Source organism: Mixophyes fleayi, chromosome 1, assembly GCF_038048845.1.
Source record: "Mixophyes fleayi isolate aMixFle1 chromosome 1, aMixFle1.hap1, whole genome shotgun sequence".
Lineage (NCBI taxonomy): Eukaryota > Metazoa > Chordata > Amphibia > Anura > Limnodynastidae > Mixophyes > Mixophyes fleayi.
This window is the reverse complement of record NC_134402.1, coordinates 430,377,175-430,403,016: the sequence shown is the minus strand read 5'-3', so window position 1 is coordinate 430,403,016 and position 25,842 is coordinate 430,377,175. Positions and strand designations below refer to the sequence as shown.

The 25,842-nt window shown below is 40.6% G+C and overlaps 1 protein-coding gene across 3 annotated transcripts in view; it reads right to left on the bottom strand.

The window, feature by feature from the left end:
• Positions 1 to 25,842, bottom strand: part of FYB1 (FYN binding protein 1) — a 158,643-nt gene that overhangs the window by 48,327 nt on the left and 84,474 nt on the right. For all 3 annotated transcript variants that reach the window (XM_075184194.1, XM_075184189.1, XM_075184201.1), the window contains one exon: positions 13,034 to 13,190. In XM_075184194.1, the coding sequence (XP_075040295.1) occupies positions 13,034 to 13,190 (157 nt within the window). The remainder of the gene's footprint in view (positions 1 to 13,033; positions 13,191 to 25,842) is intronic.

The following is a 25,842-nucleotide window of genomic DNA, read 5'->3' as shown; positions in this document are numbered from 1 at the left end:
AGCTTCTGTCAGTGGGTGGGAATATTATTATTTTGAAAGATTCAGTTTGAGTTGGTGAGAGGACATCCAAGATGAAATGGCAGAAAGACAGTCAGTAACGCGGGACAACACAGATGGTGAGAGATCAGGAGAGGATAGATAAACTTAGGTATGATCTGCGTTCAGATGATACTGAAACCCAAAGGAGCTTATTAGTTTTCCAAGAGCAGTGGTGTAGATAGAGAACAGCAGAGGACCTAGTACTGAGCCCTGTGGTACTCCAACTGATAAAGGAAGCTGAGCAGAGGTGGATCCAGAGAAATTAATAATGAAAGAGCAATAAGAAAGGTAGAATAATGATAACCAGGATAGGACAGTGTCTTGAAGACCTAAAGATTGTAGCGTTTGTATGAGGTGAAAGTGGTCAACAGCGTCAAATGCTGCATAGAGATCCAGGAGAATTAGAAGAGAGTAATGGCCTTTAGTTTTAGTAGTGATCATTGACAACCTTGGTCAACGCAGTCTCTGTATAGTTTTGCGAACAAAAGCCTAACTGAAGAGGATCCAATAGGTTGTTTGTGGAAAGGAAGCATGTGAGGTGATTGTAGGCAAATCTCTCTGGAAGCTTGGAGGGGCATGGGAGCTGAGAGATGGAACTGTTATTTGAGAGAGAGTTTGGGTCAGAATTTTGTTTTTTCAGAAGAAGAGTAATCACTGTGTGCTTGTTTAATGATGGGAAGGTACCAGTAAAGAGAGAGATTACATATTTTAGTTAGAGGAGGAATGAGCACAGGAGACAGGGATCTATTGATTTGTGAGGGTATAGGATCAAGAGGACACGAAAATAAGAAGAGTGTAGAAACTTCCTCTTTGTGAGATCAAATGAAGAGATGATGTCAGAGGGGTGCTGGGAAGGAATTGAGCTGATGGCTTGTCGAGGAGGATGATACCATTTTTAGTCTGATCTTATCAATCTTGTACTTGAAGTAGGAAGCAAGATCCTGAGCACTGATAGTAGTTGGAGGGTTTGGGGTGGGAGTATTGAAAAGAGATGTAAATGTGTTAAACAGGTGTTTGAGGATAGAAGCCTGAGCATAGATGAGAGATTGGAAGTATGTTTGTTTTTAGGTAGGTTTAATATTTTCCTGATGTTATGCAAGACTATTTGGTCTAGAATAAAGCCAACATGTAACGGGGGAATTAAGGAGAAGATAATACTTCCTAGTCTCCAGAATATTTACAAATAATTTCAAATTAACATTGAGAAGAAAGATTGGTCTATAACAAGCACAGAAGCCCAAATGCTCGCCTGCCTTATGAACAACCATAATTCTGGGTCATATTTTGCTTCTTGTAAAAGGCAGTTAAAGAGGACTTGCACAATAGCAGCTGTGAATCCATCAGGACCAGGGGCTGAGGTTGATCTCAAAGATTTTATCAATTGGAGAGACTTCTCTATTAGGGAAGACTCTGAGCAGGGTAGTGCAGGGATTCCCTGGAACTGGGAGAAATGCTTTGGGAAGGAAACAATGAAGGCTGTAGGGATATTTGGGGGGAAATATTGGGCCATTTTATGGAGGGAGTCAATGTAGCTAATCAAATTCACAACCAGACAAAGTGTAAGTCTGGGAAGTCGGTAAAACTCCAAAAATATGGAACCACATAAGAGACACCATTGCGTATGACCCTGCACTTCGGATTCAACCGGACTGTTTTGTGAGCATGTCCTTAAATACAAACATTATCAATTAGAGGTCTGCTAGCATATACGTTACAGGGATTGAAATGATCCCTTCCCATGCTCTGATCTTAGTAAACTATTTATTAAGACAGAACAGGGATGGATTTTATAACTGTGTTCAAAGTATCCTGCTGGAATTAATAAGAGATTTAATAAGAGTATTGAGCTAAAACCATTTTATTGTTTAGTAAGAATATTTGTCTGATTGTATATTCTTTGATATTATTATGATTGTATGGCCTAAGTGTCCACTCATAATGATCGGGTCTACGATTTACTGTTTTTAATTGTGTGTAAGTAAATCTGTTAGAATGTATTATTGTAATTGTTACATCATTTTGGGGTTTTGGCTATAAAAGACATTCAATTTCCCTCTCTATCTACATTATGCTCTTGATGAAAGACCAATCAGCTTCAAACATTTAGAGACATCCTTTTGAAGACAGGGTCCCTATTGAAATTTGGTGGATTACTTTGATCATTGCCTGGTACTGCAGACAATGAATGATCCATTGCAGAATCTATAGTATTAATCTTAATATACTACAAACATATTTTTATGATTTTTTCTAATTAAATCAGATTATTCATTTTTTTTTCTTTATGATTTATGGTGTTTAAAGTGCGAACTAATCTGCATTTGTTTTGTGAATGCATGGATTCGGTTTCACTATTGTTAGTAGATGTTATTAAAAGAGTGGGTACCCCAAATGAGTGTTCACCTGAGAGGGGCACCTCATTCAGGGTGGCTATACCAGTTTATTGAAGCACAAACACACTATTGCAGAACATGAGGGAGCAATGCAATAAACATACACAGGAATAACAAACAAATCCAGGAATAGCAGGTAATAATCAGAACACAGTCCAGGTTTAGCAGAATATGGGTGTAGCTGTATAGAAATAAACAGTCTCTGAATGTAAACTGGATAACAGGTAATTTGCAGGTACAAGGAAGGAAGTAAACTTACAATGAAATAGATTACTAGACATAGCCAAATGCTGCAAACCAGATGCTGAAGGAACTAAACTAAGTATGGAACAATGGTAGAAGGTAGAGCCAGAGTTACACATGAACAAACAATGGTCAGCAGAATGTCCAGGGCACAGGATAAGGCAAACAACAAACAATGACCAGTAAGGTGCATGGTGAGGGCAGGAATAAGTAGCCAGGGAAGCAGGTGCAGGTGATCTAACAGAGGAATACGGTTAACTCCTGCAGGTGAGGAGAAAATGTCCAAAGTCTTAACAGTAGCACCTCTGGTGACACAGAGGTACTGCAGGCCTGATGCAGAATAAGATCAGAGTCCTACCAGCATCTTAACATCATGCATTGAAAAGATCTGTAAGCAGACACCCAGGGTTTCCTTGTATCAGTCAGTTCTACTAAAACCACAAATGACAGGAAATACACCCTGAACTCTTCAGCTGTATGTGTCATAAACACTTCTCGTGTAATGAGTTGTCATGGTTTATTACTCATTTGTAACCCATGTTGTTATTTACAAAGTCTTTAATAAGGTTGCCATTTAAAAATAACAAACAGATAAATATACCCCTTAGTGTAATATCTGACCTCTACATCGTTAGCAGGGCTATGAATGCAGTATAACAGATGGTTTTCTAGGATAATTCTATTCAAGATAAATATTTTTTATCTAGCAGTTTTTCTTATTTTTTTGTTTTAACACTAAAACTTTTTTTCAGTATTTTATACCTGGAGAGTTAGGCATACTTTTTATAATGCAATAAATAAGACATGTCCTAGTTCTATAATGCATTAATACAGAGGAGACACCTCAATTCCATGATACATGCTCCCGATTGTACAAAAAATAAAACATGACTCACATAAATTACTGAAAAAGAAAGTGAAGGTGTATAATTGTTTTTTTTTTTATTATATATGTTATTCTTTAGGTTCTTCTTTACTGATCTAGATATTATTTTAGGGACACTAGCCTCAAACATGTCTGTGCTTAATTGTGCCAAGCATAAGGGAATGTATATACTAGACATAGTTGTATTTTACCCTTCTGTGCTATAAGCTAATAAGCCAATATAAGGAGCTATGTCTGCCACTGCTGTTCCTGATCCGTGCCATACTTTCAGACATGACATTGAAGGGATTATCACACTTTAATTACATTGACAGGAGAGCACTGGAAGAATGTAAATGACATTATGGGGAATAGAGTAATAAAACTAAAGGATGAGCTCTGCAAATAGACTTAATAGCACCATCATAAAGGATTGACAAAGTCCCAGTCACAATGTTTACTTTGTGGGTTACAGTCCAGTGGCCAGGATCTGGTTACAGATCAGTGGTAAAGAAAAGGATGTGGTGAACAACAAGGCAGGGTCTGGAACGGAGAAGATAAGCGCTCAAACAGGCAACACGTCATAGTAGTGTAGAAGTCGGTAATGAGGAATGGAGAAAAGCCATAGTTGTAGTAATAGGCACAAGTCATGCACAGGGATGGAGTCAGGCCGTAGTCATAGTATGTAGATGTCAGTACACAGGGATGGAGTCAGGCCGTAGTCATAGTATGTAGATGTCATTACACAGGGATGGAGTCAGGCCATAGTCATAGTATGTAGATGTCAGTACACAGGGATGGAGTCAGGCCGTAGACATAGCATGTAGATGTCAGTACACAGGGATGGAGTCAGGCCGTAGTCATAGTATGTAGATGTCAGTACACAGGGATGGAGTCAGGTCGTAGTCATAGTACGTAGATGTCAGTACACAGGGATGGAGTCAGGCCATAGTCATAGTATGTAGATGTCATTACACAGGGATGGAATCAGGCCGTAGTCATAGTATGTAGATGTCAGTACACAGGGATGGAGTCAGGTCGTAGTCATAGTACGTAGATGTCAGTACACAGGGATGGAGTCAGGCCATGGTCATAGTATGTAGATGTCATTACACAGGGATGGAGTCAGGCCATAGTCATAGTATGTAGATGTCAGTACACAGGGATGGAGTCAGGCCGTAGACATAGCATGTAGATGTCAGTACACAGGGATGGAGTCAGGCCGTAGTCATAGTATGTAGTTGTCATTACTCAGGGATGGAGTCAGGCCGTAGTCATAGAATGTAGATGTCATTACACAGGGATGGAGTCAGGCCATAGTCATAGTATGTAGATGTCATTACACAGGGATGGAGTCAGGCCATAGTTATAGTATGTAGATGTCATTACACAGGGATGGAGTCAGGCCGTAGTCATAGCATGTATATGTCAGTACACAGGGATGGAGTCAGGCCGTAGTCATAGTATGTAGATGTCAGTACACAGGGATGGAGTCAGGCCGTAGTCATAGTATGTAGATGTCATTACACAGGGATGGAGTCAGGCCGTAGTCATAGTATGTAGATGTCATTACACAGGGATGGAGTCAGGCCGCAGTCATAGTATGTAGATGTCAGTATACAGGGATGGAGTCAGGCCGTAGTCATAGTATGTAGATGTCAGTACACAGGGATGGAGTCAGGCTGCAGTCATAGTATGTAGATGTCAGTACACAGGGATGGAGTCAGGCCGTAGTCATAGTATGTAGATGTCAGTACACAGGGATGGAGTCAGGCTGCAGTCATAGTACGTAGATGTCAGTACACAGGGATGGAGTCAGGCCGTGGTCATAGTATGTAGATGTCAGTACACAGGGATGGAGTCAGGCCATAGTCATAGTATGTAGATGTTAGTACACAGGGATGGAGTCAGGCCGTAGTCATAGTATGTAGATGTCAGTACACAGGGATGGAATCAGGCCGTAGTCATAGTATGTAGATGTCAGTACACAGGGTTGGAGTCAGGCCGTAGTCATAGTATTTAGATGTCAGTACACAGGGATGGAGTCAGGCCATATTCATAGTAGGTAGATGTCAGTACACAGGGATGGAGTTAGGCCGTAGTCTTAGTATGTAGATGTCAGTACACAGGGATGGAGTCAGGCCATAGTCATAGCATGTAAATGTCAGTACACAGGGATGGAGTCAGGCCGTAGTCTTAGTATGTAGATGTCAGTACACAGGGTTGGAGTCAGGCCGTAGTCATAGTATTTAGATGTCAGTACACAGGGATGGAGTCAGGCCATATTCATAGTAGGTAGATGTCAGTACACAGGGATGGAGTTAGGCCGTAGTCTTAGTATGTAGATGTCAGTACACAGGGATGGAGTCAGGCCATAGTCATAGCATGTAAATGTCAGTACACAGGGATGGAGTCAGGCCGTAGTCATAGTACATAGATGTCATTACACAGAGATGGAGTCAGACCGTAGTCATAGTATGTAGATGTCAGTACACAGGGATGGAGTCAGGCCGTAGTCATAGAATGTAGATGTCAGTACACAGGGATGGAGACAAGCAAATAGAGAGGCCGAAGCAGTTTTGAGACAAACCACAACCATCTGGCAATGAGAAAAGGAAAGTAGTTTATGACAGGAAATACTTTATTCAAGATTGAGAAGGGAAAGGTAGTGGCTGTAATAGCCCTAGTGGGGAATCGCATGGTCTTTAGGTTTAAGCATAACTAGGGCAAGAAAAGATAATTTGTTGAACAGCTACCCAATACCGGGGCCAACAAAAATCCAGAATTTGAGTGTCTCATGGATCCCTCAGATGCCTGCTAGTTTAGAATCTAGTACCTCAGCCATAAGGCTGTAGGCACATAAAATTGAATTTTAAAAGTCCATAACCCACCCTGTAGAATTAAAGATGAATTCTTTGGAGAATTATTGTGAAAATGAACAGAATAAAATATTTATAGCTAATATTTAAATATCTTATAGCTAATTTACAGTAAATAAGCCTCTCTGGTAGTTTGTGTTTAGTAAATAAGTCACTCTGGTGGCCAGTTTTCAGCAAAGAAGTGGTGGCTAGTGTACAGTAAATATCTCTCTGGTGGCTAGTGTACAGTATATACGTCTATCTGGTGACTAATGTTCAGTATATGTCTCTCTAGTGGCTAGTTACAGTAAATATCTCTCTGGTGACTAGTGGTCAATAAATAAGTCTCTCTGGTGGCTAGTGTACAGTAAATATCTCTCTGGTGACTATAGTACAGTAAGTAAGTATATCTGGTGACTAGTGTACAGTAAATATCTTTCTAATGGCTATAGTACAGTAAGTCTCTCTGGTGGCTAGTGTACAGTAAGTAAGTCTATCTGGTGACTAATGTTCAGTAAATGTTTCTCTGGTGGCTAGTATACACTAAATAAGTCTCTCTGGTGACTAGTATTCAGTAAATAAATCACTCTGGTGGTATGTGTATAGTAAATACATTTCTCTGGTGCCTAGTTTTCAGCAAATAGGTCTATCTGGTGGCTAGTGCACAGTAAATATCTCTCTGGTGACTAGTATACACTAAATAAGTCTCTCTGGTGATGAGTGTTCTTAAATAAGTCTCTCTGGTGGCTAGTATACAGTTATATTCTCTCTGGTGGCTAGTGTACAATAAATACATTTCTCTGGTGACTAGTGTTCAGTAAATGTCTCTCTGGTGACTAGTGTACAGTAATTAAGTCACTCTGGTGGTTTGTGTATAGTAAATAAGTCTCTCTGGTGACTAGTTTTAGTAAGTCAGTCTCTCTGTTGGCTAGTGTACAGTAGATAAGTCTCTCTGATGGATAGCGTACAGTGAAGACCCCACTCTCTGGTGGCTTGTACAAAGTAAAGAACTGTCTCTGGTGGCTAAAATACAAACCACCTATCTGATGGCTAATACATAGAACAGACTTAATTTTGGAGGTCTGGCTATAACACCATAACTGACTTCTGATATATATATATATATATATATATATATATATATATATATATATATATATATATTTATATTTAGTTGGCAAGAGCCAAAGTCTCACAGCGTTGTTGTTAGCCGAGACTGCACCATTTCCTGGCAGCTATTGAAAGTTCGCTGTAGATTAGGAAATGGAGAGCTGTCGGCTGGTGTGATATCTTTTCAGAAATGAATGCCCTTGCATGACCCAATCAGTCCTAAACTCAACGCCGTGGAGAAGCTGTAGTACAATATGGTCTATAATATCAGTCCAAGTGCCAAAATAATGCTTGTACTGCAACAAACTTGCCAATGAGCAAACAAGACCCCTAACCATTTACCCCAAAACCTGATAGACACTTATCCCAAAGTTGGTAACGCTGTTTTGTGGCAAAAGTTGGTTGTTAAATGTTAATTTGAATACTTACTCAAGCGTTTTATTTCAGCTATTTTTTTTTTTACTCTTTTTAAGATACCTGGTGATCGGTAACTAATTTTGGCTTTAAAATTTTCTCTATGAACTTGCAATAAAATACAGATTGGAAAAATATAATTTGTAATCCAGCAACATTTCAAAACGTTCAAACACTCACAGGCATTTACAAGAACTGCTTTTTATAGATTTCCCCTTTTTGTTTGAGAACTATCTCTGTAAAGGATTTCACCGAAGATTGCTTCATTTTGAAGATTCAGCTTGTTACTTCACTCTGCCTGTTTATATGCACGCTACACTGTGCACTTCCACATACACTATCCAATCAAAAAGATCTTTTTTAGAAGTTTCATTTTCCATATTTGATCATTTTGATGGCATAGTACTTGATAATAATTGAATTGCTCTGAGTGTGGGCAGTGTGAACATAATTAAAAACATATCATAATCATATATATCATAATTAAACAATCTCTTTTGTGCACATGCTTATTAAATTTAGCTTTTCATATTTAGATCTTTCTGTGTATGTACAAATCATTACTGTGGGGAAACAAGGTATTAATGTCACCTCAACCAGTCTGCACTTCGTTTCTCACAAACTGTGGACTATAAAAACATATACTTTTTCTAGCCCTCTGGTTCCCCATATTTGTCAGTCATATTTAAACTTGTATATTCTATTTGAAAGTAGTTAAAATGTCTACCAGCATATTTTTGTTATCTTGCAGACTAGTCCATTGTTTCAGCCTAGGCAAATGGATTATTGTCTTGTGCGGTATGAATGTACATCACACCAGGAGGTTTCATGTATTAAGATAGGGAAAAGGTCCACAAACAAAGCTCTTTGTTTAATTACAGAGGACTGCATTGTGTATTTAAATGTAATGTGTCTGGATTGTAACCTCTCCTGTTTAAACAAACTCTGCTCTATAGCCACGGAACAATACCTATCCTTAATTATATCAAGAGTGGCTCATCTGCTATTCCTTTGTCTGTATGTTTACCTGTGAAAAGGACCAATCAGGCAGGTCCTGAAATTGCTGATGAGGTCATTTTTGGGCTTAAAAGAAAGCTCCAGAGGACAGCAAACTGGCATTCACTACCCAGTGATAGCTGAAGTCAGGCTGGTGTTGAGATCCAGATCTCTGCCCTGACAGGAAAGGGACAACCAGTCCCTGGAGTACTGCCTTTGCCCTGATCTACCTCTCCAGGTCTTGGGGAGCTGTGTGTCCGCCAAAAGCTGAGTGACAGTGACTCAGGACCACTGCCTTACTGGTAGCCTCAATGGAGAGAGGCAGAGAAGCTTGGATGATTAGATAGCAGTTCCTGAGTGTGGCTAGGATACTGCTGAGGTGTTTTCATTATACCCTGTATGTTGTCTGTGCCATTTGCTGCAGGTTATCATTTAAATATGTTTATTGCTATTTGGTGCTATCATTTTGTTAAATAAACTTATTTATTTTATTTTGGATATTTGCCTGGGTGATTTTGAACCTTTGGTAGGTACCGGGTAGGCCAGCTGTGCGGTGCAGAGGGTTACATTAATCATCACAATTACATTAGAATATAATTAGAAGATAATTTGGGAAAGATCCTTCAGTGAAACTTCCCTCGCAAATCCATGTTGATTCCCACTAATAATTTTTTTGCGCACCAAGTAATCCTGAATACTATCCCTTAAAATACCTTCCAGTAGTTTCCCCACTACCTGACACTAATTTTTTCTCACTTGATTTGCCTGAATTCAGACACAGTATCATTATGCTTAATTTGGCCAGTTTCAAGTGTTTTTGCAGAGTGCAATGGCTCAACAAAGCAAGGAACACCCAAAAAATGTTAACTCTCCACACTCTTATCTAATTTTCTAGCTCCTCATGCAAAATATTGTTTTTGCATGGTGTGCAATACGAGGTGCACCCTTTCTCCTAGTCCACACTTAGTAACGTCAGAGCTTCACCCAGTTACTCTCCGCAGCTGCCATCTTGTCCCACAAACCTATGCATCTTGGTGGAAAGTTCGGTGAACCAGTACAAATCAATGTGCTTGCTATTACCAAAGAGGATTTTGTACTGTAACTCTAGTCTAGATATCTTCTTGGGGAGGGGTAATTTATACATTGTGGATTCATGTTTAGAAACGCCAGCACATATTTGTGAGGTATAACTGACTGAGCTTTATGGTCACAAGTCCATGGGCGGGCACTGAACACACGTTCAGCCATCTCACAACTAGAACATGGCCAATGGCAGAATGATGACAATTCTGCCCACTGTTCAGGCTTTTCTGCCAATATTCCAGTGCATCATATTCAGGTGGAAGTAGTGTAAGTCTGGGTACTATGGGTGATAAATGGCAGCATTGGCTGGATCTTCATCCTCTTTTTCAAAACACTACTAAGTCATTACCATCAGCACAGATGGTTTTTTTAATTGTTACTAGACAATTGTTTCCACTGGAGAAAATTTCTGTGACAGTTTTCTGAATTGTATAATTAAGTTCATTATTGAGATGAGTGAAATATTCAAGAGAAATGTTTCACCAGCGAAATTTGGTCTTACATGTTCCTAATCTTATCTGAATCACACCACACAGAAGATTCTATATACCGTCATTGTCCGAGATCCACTCATAGAACATACATTTCATAAAATGCTCATTTATATACACAGTGCCTGATTCAAGGGCCTGCATGCAAGTTGTGATTTAAGAAAGAGCACATAACTTGTGCATTTGTCAGATTGTATTAAAAGTGAAACGGGTCTCAAGATACATTTTGATTTGAATCTGTGTATAATTATGCTTCACCTAAACGTCACTGGTTGTATGTAGACAGACAGAACCATCTGCAGGATACACTAAATTGTCTGTGCAAAATAAGGTCACATCAGAATGTGCATTACAAAAAATATATTATAAAATAAATGAATAACTCTTAACAGAATAATCTTTTTTAAATTTACGGATTGTAAATTTTTTTTTTAAAATATTTTATTTACATTAAATTCATAAATCAAGATGGTTACAAACATACTGTACATAAAATGTGTTTTATGGTCTGACTTGTAGACAGGGGCGGGCTGGACCGGGGGGCAGCGGTCACTCGGGTCGCTCTGTCTAATGGCTGTTCGGGCCCCCCCTCCCCCCAATACTCTAACTCAATACTGGCCGAATACTACAGTCGGCCGCATCGCGTGTCATGTGATGTGGCCGCCTGTGCGCCCCCTGGGCTGCAACCTGCCAGCCAGCGCCTGCTTGTAGACACATGTTCTGCGCTATCTAGTGGCACACATACGTGTAGTTTTTAGAACAAAGACATTGGCATGACAGCCATCATTATTGGTCGGCACGAACACCTGCCATTAGCTGGTGCAAATGATATGACTGAGACCAATTGTACTTACTAGAAACCTGAATCAGCCGCATCTGCGTCGACACGCCCTTCTGATCATTGCCTACGTATATATCCCCTTTTTACCTCCCCTGTTCCGCCCTTCAACTAGAAGGAAATAATTCATTTAAATTGTTTTCAGACATGAATTGCAGGCAATGGCTTTCATTAGTGCAATGTCCGTTTCTGAGAATGCCCAGATCTTTCACACAAGATACACTACACAAACGGACGTACATTCGAAAAATGAATCAGGCCTGCAATGCATAGTGGCATTCTGCAGAATGACAGCATACTTGCCAACTTTTCCTCGTTGGCTTCAGGGAGATCCCGGGGGAGGAGGGCGTGCTGGGGCGGGGCTGGACGAATCGCATCATTTTGGCCCTGTCCCCTAAACGATTGTCACAAATTTGTCCAATTACATCACGTGGCGGGTATAAGATGTCACGATATTTGCGCCATTAAGCCCCGCCACCCAACTTATCTATTGCGGGGGCCCGGGAGGTATCCCAGAAATGCGTGAGTCTCACAGATGTTCCGGGAGAGTAGGCAACTATGCGTTAAAGAAAAGCAGCTAATGAATCTCTAGAGACTGAAGTGTTTTTTACATTTCTGTCTCCATTACTGAAGTCATGTTGTCTTACCTGTCAGTCTTTGATTAAATCTTGGTCTCCATGAAAATGGCCACCTGCATAGGCATCAATACATGGACATAGGACACAATTTCTGAACTGTGTCATCATGCCACAGATGGCGAAGCATCAGGGAGAATGCCAGACTCTTCAGGGAGTGAAGGAGATCACCCCTATTTCATGGAGTCTCCCTAACATTCAGGGAGAGTTGGCAAGTATGAATGACAGTGGAAAACTGAAACTCCAAACTTGTGTTGCTGGGACTTTGCATCTCTGCTACACATCCTCTTCTGTCATGAAACTTGAATAGAGAGAAATTTCACTACAACTTCGCTTCTCTAATTCATTAGCCCCGGCACAAGGTTGTAAACACACTGATCAAACTTATTCTCCGACATTTTTCCTTTTTTGCTGTATGAATGATTACAGAGTTTGTGCAAGGGATGTTTTGCAATACGCAAACATTCACCCCTTTCAGATTTGCCAAAACATTTTAACAATTTACATTGGGTTTATGATCATATTTCTAAATGATCCACACAATTGTCTCATGAAATATGTTTGCGTCACAACTGAAAATCAATGTGCGTGTGTGTGGTCTCACGGTGTGTTCGTCTGTGTCCCCCCCATGGAATCCCAATTTCCGAATTAGAAATTACAGAACAAATTAGGCTGCACCCCTGACCCTCCCACTCTGCTCTGACCTACCCATGTCTAATTTCCACAGAGCCACCATCATTCTCTGGTAGGCCATGTCTATTTTGGCAACTTCTGGGTGTATGCACTTTGCTGTAGGCAAGGGGGAACCGATCACTATGCTGATATTGATAAGATCTATTATACATGCATATCGCCATCATCATCATCATCATCAACATCGTCCCAGCAGAAAGTATGGAGCCCAATGGACCTCAGAGTCCCATTCTTTGGTCTTCCCAGCACAATAATTCAGATAAAACATATACCATACATATTGCACCCCATCTGCCCTGCCCTGCGGTTATTAACCAGCAGCACATTATAGTTAAGGTTAAGGTATAGTTACATTGACAGGCCCGTGTTACTTACGTAGGCTCTGGTAGAGGCATGATGTGTCTGGGAGGTAGGCCAGGAACCTGTGGTGGAGCTGCTGGTGATTTGTTGGGGTTACCAGGAGGCGGAGGTGGAGGCAGTGCGGAGGATAACGCTGATGACTTCTGTTCACTGACCGCCATTTTGCCGCCTACTGAAAGACACAATAGATCTGTTACTACATAATGTAACATTGCAGAAAGGACAGAAAAAGGGAGCGGCTACTCAAAGAATCAAAACAAAAACAGGCTTCAAAGGGAAAAATTATCTGAAAATTAAGCACCTCTCCTGGTGGAGGGGAGGTCCTAAGGACACATGTGGAGGGGAAGGGTGACAAAGCAGTTTGTGTCATGGGGAGTCTCCCAGATGTGCCGAGAGAGTAGGAAACTATTGCCTATACACAGTGGAGGCAGCCATTTTGTGTGTCAAAACTAATGTTCATGATAAAGGAGCCTATGAATTCCCAAGAACATCAATTGTATCACTGAGACATGAGGCACTTTGGTTAATCTTAAAATGATCGCGTCCCACACACACAGTAGAGGGAGCCATTTTGTGAGATGAACCCGTACTTATGGGAAGGCAGCCAATCAATTCGCTAGAAACCAGTGACATCACTAAGGTAGGAGGCGCGAGGAATGTAGGTGATGGGCACAAAAAGTTCTTCCTTGATTTGTGGGTTTTCGACAATAGGCGCAGGAGGTACTTGAGTATAAAATATAGCAAAGTGCAGTTTAAAACTATGTGACAATAATAAGCACTTTTCTTGTTTTCACCATAAAAGCTCTGGATATCTTATGTCCGTTTACTCTGCATGCTTCTAGAAGCATACCGTTGAGGTATTTGCAGGTTGATAGCATCTACTACAGAATCTGATGATAATTCTAGCTGTCAGTTTTTGCAGATTTCCACACCTTACTGAGTATCAGCTTACACAGAGGCCATGTTGGAGGAAGTTGAGCAAAAGTACATAAAAGTAGTTGTGGAAGTGATGGGGATTTCAGAAAAGCCACAATTCTTTACACTTTCACAATAGCAGTTGCTGTGTTTGTAAAGTTATTTTTAAGGGACATGCTGTTAAATATACTAGTTTTTCCAGTTTGTTCTGTAATATGCGATCATTTGCTGCAGCTATTAGGAGTTCCCCCATCACAGAAAAGTCAGTGAGCTAGATTTACTAAGCTGCGGATTTGAAAAAGTGGGGATGTTGCCTACAGCAACCAATCAGATTCTAGCTGTCATTTTGTAGAAGGTACTAAATAAATGAAAGCTAGAATCTGATTGGTTGCTATAGGCAACATCCCCACTTTTTCAAACCCGCAGGTTAGTAAATCTAGCCCAGTGTCATTATTAGGAGAAAAAGAGTTTGATATGCACACATGAGTAGTACTATTGTTTTCAAGTAATTTACACTGAAAATGATTAAATTTAGATTACGACAATTCTAGATGTTCCACGATCTTCACAATTGTATGGTCTCATGAAATATATTTGTATCACAACTTAAAATCGATGCGTGTGTATTTACTTGCATGGGGCCTGAGTCACTAAGGAAAGTAAGGCAAAAAACGAGTAAATGCTCTCTGGGACAAACCATGTTACAATGCAAGGGATGCAAATAAGTTTATTATTTAGCGTATAAGTTAAATACTGACTGTTTTTTCATGTAGCACACAAATACTTGATAGCTTTATTTTTACACTGAAATTTAAAGTTGCTCTACATGCCCTACCCCAACTATAAATCTGTCCCCACATTTTACATTTACCTTCCCCTCAAATGCAACATGGTTTTGCCCAGGTGCAAAGTTACTCCATTTTTATGCTTTGATCTCCTTAATGACTCAGGCTCATGGTGTGTCCACCTTTTTGCCTGTTGCACTCCAATGTGTCCCCATTGGAATGCAAAGACTGCCCTGACTTTCCCATGCCCAATTTCCACACAACTAGGGATGTGCACGGGCGACTTTTGAGGTCTCGTGTTTTGTGTTTTGGATCCAGATTTTCTCGATGTTTTGGGTTCGGATTTGTTTCGCAAAACACCTGCCGAAAGGTTTTGGTTCGGATTTAAGGTTTTGGATTCAGATTTTTTTTGAAAAAAGCATAAAAAGTTAAAAAATCAAGTTTTTGGGCTTATTTTCACTCCTACGCTATTATTGACCTCAATAACATTCAATAACAAGCATTTCCACTAATTTACCGTGTATTCTGAACACCTCACAATATAGTTATTAGTCCAAAACGTTGCAACGAGCTATCTTTCTGGACTGCGTAGTGGAGTGGTCCCCACAATATAATAAGAAAACCATCAACTGGTCTTAATCGCACCAAAACATGTACCTGGACTGCGTAGAGGAGTGGGTCACCACAATATAAATTAAAAACCCTGAACTTGTATGATTCGCACCAATAATGTACCTGGACTGCGTAGAGGAGTGGGTCACCACAATATATATAATAAGAAAACCCTGAACTTGTATGATTCGCACCAATAATGTACCTGGACTGCGTAGAGGAGTGGGTCACCACAATATAAATTAAAAACCCTGAACTTGTATGATTCGCACCAATAATGTACCTGGACTGCGTAGAGGAGTGGGTCACCACAATATAAATTAAAAACCCTGAACTTGTATGATTCGCACCAATAATGTACCTGGACTGCGTAGAGGAGTGGGTCACCACAATATAAATTAAAAACCCTGAACTTGTATGATTCGCACCAATAATGTACCTGGACTGCGTAGAGGAGTGGGTCACCACAATATAAATTAAAAACCCTGAACTTGTATGATTCGCACCAATAATGTACCTGGACTGCGTAGAGGAGTGGGTCACCACAATATAAATTAAAAACCCTGAACTTGTATGATTCGCACCAATAATGTACCTGGACTGCGTAGAGGAGTGGGTCACCACAATATAAACTAAAAACCCTGAACTTGTATGATTCGCACCAATAATGTACCTGGACTGCGTAGAGGAGTGGGTCACCACAATATATATAATAAGAAAACCATCAACTGGTATGAATCGCACCGAATAATGTACCTGGACTGCGTAGAGGAGTGGGTCACCACAATATAAATTAAAAACCCTGAACTTGTATGATTCGCACCAATAATGTACCTGGACTGCGTAGAGGAGTGGGTCACCACAATATAAATTAAAAACCCTGAACTTGTATGATTCGCACCAATTATGTACCTGGACTGCGTAGAGGAGTGGGTCACCACAATATATATAATAAGAAAACCATCAACTGGTATGAATCGCACCGAATAATGTACCTGGACTGCGTAGAGGAGTGTGTCACCACAATATAAATTAAAAACCCTGAACTTGTATGATTCGCACCAATAATGTACCTGGACTGCGTAGAGGAGTGGGTCACCACAATATACATTAAAAACCCTGAACTTGTATGATTCACACCAATAATGTACCTGGACTGCGTAGAGGAGTGGGTCACCACAATATATATAATAAGAAAACCATCAACTGGTATGAATCGCACCGAATAATGTACCTGGACTGCGTAGAGGAGTGGGTCACCACAATATAAATTAAAAACCCTGAACTTGTATGATTCGCACCAATAATGTACCTGGACTGCGTAGAGGAGTGGGTCACCACAATATAAATTAAAAACCCTGAACTTGTATGATTCGCACCAATAATGTACCTGGACTGCGTAGAGGAGTGGGTCACCACAATATATATAATAAGAAAACCATCAACTGGTATGAATCGCACCGAATAATGTACCTGGACTGCGTAGAGGAGTGGGTTACCACAATATAAATTAAAAACCCTGAACTTGTATGATTCGCACCAATAATGTACCTGGACTGCGTAGAGGAGTGGGTCACCACAATATAAATTAAAAACCCTGAACTTGTATGATTCACACCAATAATGTACCTGGACTGCGTAGAGGAGTGGGTCACCACAATATATATAATAAGAAAACCATCAACTGGTATGAATCGCACCGAATAATGTACCTGGACTGCGTAGAGGAGTGGGTCACCACAACATAAATTAAAAACCCTGAACTTGTATGATTCGCACCAATAATGTACCTGGACTGCGTAGAGGAGTGGGTCACCACAATATAAATTAAAAACCCTGAACTTGTATGATTCACACCAATAATGTACCTGGACTGCGTAGAGGAGTGGGTCACCACAATATATATAATAAGAAAACCATCAACTGGTATGAATCGCACCGAATAATGTACCTGGACTGCGTAGAGGAGTGGGTCACCACAATATAAATTAAAAACCCTGAACTTGTATGATTCGCACCAATAATGTACCTGGACTGCGTAGAGGAGTGGGTCACCAAAATATAAATTAAAAACCCTGAACTTGTATGATTCACACCAATAATGTACCTGGACTGCGTAGAGGAGTGGGTCACCACAATATATATAATAAGAAAACCATCAACTGGTATGAATCGCACCGAATAATGTACCTGGACTGCGTAGAGGAGTGGGTCACCACAATATAAATTAAAAACCCTGAACTTGTATGATTCGCACCAATAATGTACCTGGACTGCGTAGAGGAGTGGGTCACCACAATATAAATTAAAAACCCTGAACTTGTATGATTCGCACCAATAATGTACCTGGACTGCGTAGAGGAGTGGGTCACCACAATATATATAATAAGAAAACCATCAACTGGTATGAATCGCACCGAATAATGTACCTGGACTGCGTAGAGGAGTGGGTCACCACAATATAAATTAAAAACCCTGAACTTGTATGATTCGCACCAATAATGTACCTGGACTGCGTAGAGGAGTGGGTCACCACAATATAAATTAAAAACCCTGAACTTGTATGATTCACACCAATAATGTACCTGGACTGCGTAGAGGAGTGGGTCACCACAATATATATAATAAGAAAACCATCAACTGGTATGAATCGCACCGAATAATGTACCTGGACTGCGTAGAGGAGTGGGTCACCACAATATAAATTAAAAACCCTGAACTTGTATGATTCGCACCAATAATGTACCTGGACTGCGTAGAGGAGTGGGTCACCACAATATAAATTAAAAACCCTGAACTTGTATGATTCACACCAATAATGTACCTGGACTGCGTAGAGGAGTGGGTCACCACAATATATATAATAAGAAAACCATCAACTGGTATGAATCGCACCGAATAATGTACCTGGACTGCGTAGAGGAGTGGGTCACCACAATATAAATTAAAAACCCTGAACTTGTATGATTCGCACCAATAATGTACCTGGACTGCGTAGAGGAGTGGGTCACCACAATATAAATTAAAAACCCTGAACTTGTATGATTCGCACCAATAATGTACCTGGACTGCGTAGAGGAGTGGGTCACCACAATATAAATTAAAAACCCTGAACTTGTATGATTCGCACCAATAATGTACCTGGACTGCGTAGAGGAGTGGGTCACCACAATATATATAATAAGAAAACCATCAACTTGTATGATTCGCACCAATAATGTACCTGGACTGCGTAGAGGAGTGGGTCACCACAATATTATTAAAAAACCCTACACAGGTCTGAATTCCACCCAAAAAGTTTATGGACTGCGTAGTGTAGTGTTCCCCACAATATTATTTAAAATTTTTGCAGCAACAGTCAACGTTGTTTAATATCTGATACACCCAATTTGGTACCGGGGCCACAATACCTCCTCCAAACATGGTACAGACCATTCGTCATTGAGATTCCATCAAGTATGTCAAAGACAGACAGGGTCGAAGTGTTATTGGTTGACTTTTTAAACCAAAAAACTGTCCCTGTTGCACATAGTCATGCAATGAAGACTGACTTTTTCATTTAAAGGCACCATCTTTCAAGTGTAGTGTTTGTAAGTCATATTATACTTTTGGTAAAATTGGTTTATTTTGTTCCTCTTTATGGTAACTACTAATAGAATTAAAGTATTAAATAGAAGCGGCAGTTCCTCTTTATGGGAATTAGTAATAGAATTAAAGTATTAAATAGAATTAAAGTATTAAATAGAGTGGTATAGAGTGGTAGTGTGGTATAGAGTGGTCCCCACAATATAATAATAAAACCCTCAACTCCACCAAACAAGTATCTGGACTGCGTAGTGGGGTGGCCCCGGTACCCGATTTGATACCGGGGCCACAATAAAATAAATACACCCTCAACTGGTCTGAATTCCACCAAACAAGTATCTGGACTGCGTAGTGGGGTGGCCCCGGTACCCAATTTGATACCGGGGCCACAATAAAATAAATACACCCTCAACTGGTCTGAATTCCACCAAACAAGTATCTGGACTGCGTAGTGGGGTGGCCCCGGTACCCAATTTGATACCTGGGCCACAATAAAATAAATACACCCTCAACTGGTCTGAATTCCACCAAACAAGTATCTAGACTGCGTAGTGGGGTGGCCCCGGTACCCAATTTGATACCGGGGCCACAATAAAATAAATACACCCTCAGCTGGTCTGAATTCCACCAAACAAGTATCTGGACTGCGTAGTGGGGTGTCCCTGGTACCCAATTTGATACCGGGGCAACAATAAAATAAATACACCCTCAACTGGTCTGAATTCCACCAAACAAGTATCTGGATTGTGTAGTGGGGTGGCCCCGGTACCCAATTTGATACCGGGGCCACAATACCTCCTCCAATTTCCAAGTGTAGTGTTTATAACATCTTAACACTACACTAATTCTAGCACGTCAAAACCTCTTGTTTTAAATAATGACAGGGCATTTAACTTTTGATTTAATTTATTGAATTTGTTGGCATTTTCTTTTACTTTTTGAACATGGCAAACGACTGTTGAATGGTCACATAATGCAAAAAAAAAAGTTGCAAGATGGAATTGTCCTTGGGCCCTCCCACCCACCCTTATGTTGTTGAAATAGGACATGCACACTTTAACAAACCAATCATTTCAGCGACAGGGCCTACCAAACAACTGTGGCTGAAATGATTGGTTTGTTTGGGCCCCCACACCAATAAAACAATTCATCTCTCCCTGTACAAACTAAACAGGCTCTACTGAGGAAAGATGTCGTCCTCATCCTCAACCTTTGATTCCTCTTCCCCTACAGTGTGTACTTCCTCCTCCTCACACATTATCAATTCGTCCCCGCTGGACTCCACAACCACAGTCCCTCTGTACTGTCTGGAGGGCAGTGCTGTACTTCATTGAGGAATTGATTATTCATTTTTATAAACATCATTTTTTCAACGTTGTGAGGAAGCAACCTCCTTCGCCGCTCACTGATCAGGTTCCCCGCTGCACTAAAAACTCTTTCCGAGTACACACTGGAGGGGGGACAACTCAGTTAAAAAATAGAGCCAGTTTGTACAGGGGCTTCCAAACTGCCTTTTGGAGTTCTAGCACGTCACTACCTCTAGTTAATTTAGATTGCAAGGCTTGTAAATATAAATACTTTGAAGATAAAAAAAGCAGGCTGCACAGACTGTGGAGCTAGAAAGTGAAATTAAATGGACCACGTTACTTTGGTGGCTATCTATGCCCCCCCCCCCCCCCGCCCTACACTTGTAGTTGAATATAAATAAAGCAGCCTGCATAGACTGTAGAACTAGAAATTCAAATATACAAAGAAATGGACAAAGGCAGTTTGGTATCTGTCTGCATCAGATCCCCTCTCCACTAGGAGTTAAACAGAATACTTTTCAGCCGTTATATAATCTAGAATATAAATAGAAATTGAGAAAGGCAATTTGGTATCTGTCTGCATCATAATCATCAACATCCTCCTCAGCGCCAGCTACATCAATATCCTCCTCCCGGTGTACAACATTCACACCTTCATTAGCCAAATCTGTAACTGGACTGTGGGTGATCCTTCCAGCATATGCAGAGGGCGTGCTGCAAATGCTGGATGGAGTCACCTCTTCCCGTACAGTGATGGGAAGGTCAGGGTTCACAACCAACAACACCCTTTGACTCGCCTTGGGGATTTGTGATGTCATCTGTTTAGAAGGCAGAGTTCTTTGCTGTTTTGTTGTTGTTGCTGACAGCATAACTCTCTTAAATTTTTTGTAGGGGGGGGGAGGAGGGCTTAGATCCTTGGGTGAAGCTGGACCACTAGTCATGAACACGGGCCAGGGCCTAAGCCGTTCCTTGCCACTACGTGTTGTAAATGGCATATTGCCAACTTTACGTTTGTCCTCAGATGATTTTAAGTTTCTCTTTTTGCTATTTTTTGAGAACTTGGGCTTTTTGGATTTCACATCCCCTGTACTAGGAGATTGGGCATCGGGCTTGCCAGACGACGTTGATGGCATTTCATCATCTATGTCATGACTAGTGGCAGCAGCTTCAGCATTAGTAGGAAGTGGGTCTTGATCTTTCCCTACTTTATCCTCCAAATTTTGGTTTTCCATTATATGTAGCACAAGAGAGCGTACCCCTAAGCCACACACACTCGGCAAAGCCTTTAAAAATTATATGCGGCACAGGAGAGTAGCACTGGACTTTTACTGCTGAATCAGTGAACTTTGTAATAGCAGTACCACTGGACTTATACACTGCTGAATCAGTGAACTTTGTAATAGCAGTACCACTGGACTTATACACTGCTGAATCAGTGAACTTTGTAATAGCAGTACCACTGGACTTATACACTGCTGAATCAGGGAACTGTGTAATAGCAGTACCACTGGACTTATACACTGCTGAATCAGTGAACTTTGTAATAGCCGTACCACTGAACTTATACACTGCTGAATCAGTGAACTTTGTAATAGCAGTACCACTGGACTTATACACTGCTGAATCAGTGAACTTTGTAATAGCAGTACCACTGGACTTTTATTGCTGAATGTGTGAACTTGGTAATATTGCAGTACCAATGGGCTTATATACTGCTGGATTGGCTTTGCAAATTTGGTTATAATTATTATTATTTTTATTTTTTATTTTTTTTATAACTTTTTTTTTTTAAAAAAAACAAACTTGGGAATAATGGGGAAATAACTATGCCCTTAGAAGCACAGAGCACAGGACACAGCACCACTGGACTGAACAGGACACAGCGCAGGACCCAGCAGCACTACTGAACTCAGCAGTACAGAGCACAGGACACAGCACCACTGGACTGCTACTGCAGAATGTGTGAACTTTGTAATATTGCAGAACCACTGGACTTTTACTGCTGAATGTGTGAACTTGGTAATATTGCAGTACCAATGGGCTTATACTGCAGGATTGGTTGTGCAAATTTTGTTGTAATTAAAAAAAAAATGTAATTAGTTTTTTGTATTTTTTTTAAATAACTTTTTTTTATTTTTTGAAACACTTTGGAATATTGGGGAAATAACTATGCCCTTAGAAGCACAGAGCACAGGACACAGCATCACTGGACTGAACAGGACACAGCACAGGAACCAGCAGCACCACTGACCTCAGAAGGACAGAGCACAGGACACAGCACCACTGGACTGAGCACAGCACAGCACAGCACAGCACAGAACTTAACTGAACAGCACAGAATTTAACTGAACAGCACGAGATATAGCAGGACAGAGGACCACCTAACACACCCTCCCTCTACCCTGATCAAGGCCCGAGTGAAGATGGCGGCGACTAGTGGGGAATTTATAGGATCCGAGTATCGCGAGATCCGACAACGGGATTATGAGTCAGAGCCTCAGTTTCAGATTTGAATTTGGCGCCAATACCCGGATCTGTCTCGGATCCGACTCGGATCGGCAACGTTCGGGTGGGCTCTGATTTCATAAATCCGAGTGCGCTCATCTCTACACACAACCACAATCATTTTCTGATAGGCTACTCATAAGCAAACCGAGAGGGGTTTCCTAGTGCCTGGAAACCCCCCTACAAGCCTGGGGCACTGTATAATTGAAGTAGCTGGACCCTGATCCCGCTTCACACAGCTCTGCTTGAAAAAGGAGAACTGCGTGCACCTAACAGTAGTGCACGTGGCATTGCTCATGTATACTATGGGTATAGAAAGAGTTGGAGAGCAGCCAAGCACTGTCTAAAATTATAACCACGCCCCCATGCATGCTGGTCACGCCCACTGGCAGCGTGGTGTGGAAACTCCCCTCTACAAATCCTGTGTTTGCCCCTGGCTACTAGGGGCAAACACAGAATTTCTAGGGGAGTTTTTCCAAATGCTTGTTTCAGAAAAAAAACAAAAAACACTTGTTGCAATAATAAAAAAATATATAAAAAGTATAATTAAATAATGTAATAAAGTATGTTAAATAAAAAATGAGGCATAAATTATGCTGTGCATTAAAAAATCCCACACATTAATTTTAATTGCCTTTAAATAAATTATACTTGACTATCTAACCAAAATAGTAGAATATCTTGTAAAGTAATACAGCAGAATTAATGCTAATCTCCCCCCTGACATCCACTTAAATAAATAAAAAATACAGTTAGTGTTACAGTTACTCTTCCAGTGCTTCACATCACTCAGCAGCCAAGAAACAGCAGATTATCACAAGAAACTTAATTTCACTGCAGTTTCCTTTTCTCTGAAGTCACAGAAACGCTAGAGGCAACAATGAAAATAATCATGGTGGCCATTTTGTTGAAGCCGTTTCATTAAAACATAGGCAGATCCCTACAAAAATAGGTCTTAGACTACAGACTGTTAAAGTTTTTTTAATGCAGACAGAGGTGGAGGTTTCTAGAAGCCACTTCCTTCTTCTAAACCTCAGAACTGTCCTGATTGAAGTGTAGGAGGGATTCTGGGTAACTGGAACCCCCATCTAAGTGCACCCCTGGATACTTCTCTTTTGACAAGTTTTGGGTGTATAAATTTTGCTGAAGGCACAGGGATCACTGTGATACTGATCAGAAGCAGAGTTAGATATGGGCTACACAAAATAGCTCAACCTGGAAGGGGGGATATGTAGAGTTAGAGAATATAGTTAGAATATAAATAATGCCGAAATCCAAATCTGCTGATTCGGGACCCCATTTAAAAGCGCTAATTGAACGAAATGCAACACAACATCCTTTTTTTTGGTAGTGCTGTGTGCCTCGATTTGTACAAGTGTGCCAAGCTTTTTGCCAAAGCACATTGGTCTGATGGCATTGTTTGCTGAGAAGCAAACTTCTGCTCCAATCCAGTTGCATTTTGGTGGAGAAACGCATTTCTATGTCAAACATGCTTCAAACAAAAGTGCCACATGTAATAAAGACAGCCCCGATGATTCCGCTCTCTCATTAATTATTTTAGACAAAAATGAGGCTAAAACTCTGAATAATTCAATAATAAAATCAGAAAAGTTTAATTTAGTGGTAGGTGGCTGGATGATGTGCTGTTTACATTTTTGCAAAGTGCACCTCTTCAAATTCTTCCGCCTATCGGCATAATTAGGCACCCTTGTCGGTTTTGGAAGCATCTTCTTAGAGTAGAGAGTAGACGTGCACCTTGATCAGCACAGGATTGTCCATCTAGGCAAACTGGTGCAAAGCCAAAGCATCAAGTGCACATGGTAAAAGAGGTAACAAATATCCATGTGAAGAAATACTGTGTATATTAATAATGGTAGTTGGCCTAACACAAGCGATGATTATAAATATTACTTGAGCTGGCACATCTCTTATCCATTTGGCATGCTGAGTGAAATACAAATATTGGCCAGAGACCAGTTATTTGGGCTTTTGCAGTAAGAAAATTAATATATTTTATTATCTCCAAAACTGTGGTTGTTTGAAGAACATGGGATCACTGTAGTTGGGGATAAGGAATCATGTGGGATATTAAGTCTCCTTGAACAACAGGCACAATAGGGTTAATATTTGCTGGCTCCTTGTAAATGTTTGTAAAGAAATACCCTGGTATATGTAACTGCTGCACACGGCAATATGTCATTTCTCTTATAACTACTTAGTTACATATTGAGCAAGGTTGAGTCCGTCAAGGTCAATCTATTGTTATATGTTCAGTCAGGAAAAACAAAACCTTAATGTACATACTATTTCTAGTGGTATTTACAGTTTCTTTTATCGATCTGTTACAAATTACAGTATCAAATGCTATATTACATCCACTACATCACCCAACTTGCCTCCTCCAAAAAAAACCAAATTAGATTAGTTTGGTACAACTGTTGTTTCATGAACTCATATTGACAGTGTCTTATGAATTCATTATCTGTTCCTCATTTCTTAATAACATCCCTTAGAATTCCTTCAACCCACAACTGATATAAGACTGCTTGGCCATAATTTCCTGGTTAAGATATTGGTCCCCTTATAAATATTGATACCACGTCTGCTTATGCCACTCATGTGGTAATATCCTGATATCAAGGAGTCCATAATTATAAGAAATAGTATATCTGTTACTGAATGCAGTACCATTAGAACTCTATTTTCTTGACATCAGTTTTAATTTCCACAACATATAACCCATATATTGTCCATTCCTAGTCTTTTCTCTCTCTCACATCAGCAGCCTAACCCCCACATACCCCCTCATTAACAGACTGTGGCTCACATGCCCCCCCTCCTCCTCTGTGTCCTATGCAGGGCTGCCAAGAGGAATTCAGGGCCCGGGTACAACAAACTCATGGGGCCCCCCCATAGTTGAGTAAGCCCTAAAAAATTTTTGCGACGCCTAACGGCGGCGCAAAAAACACGACGCGGGTTTGGTCATACATTCAGGGGCGTGTCAATGCGCCATTGGGGCGTGGCTAGCCTAACGACGGTGCAAAAATTTTCGGGATTGTGGTCATACATTTGGGGCCGTGGCAATGCACCGTTGGGCGCATAGCTAGCACATCAA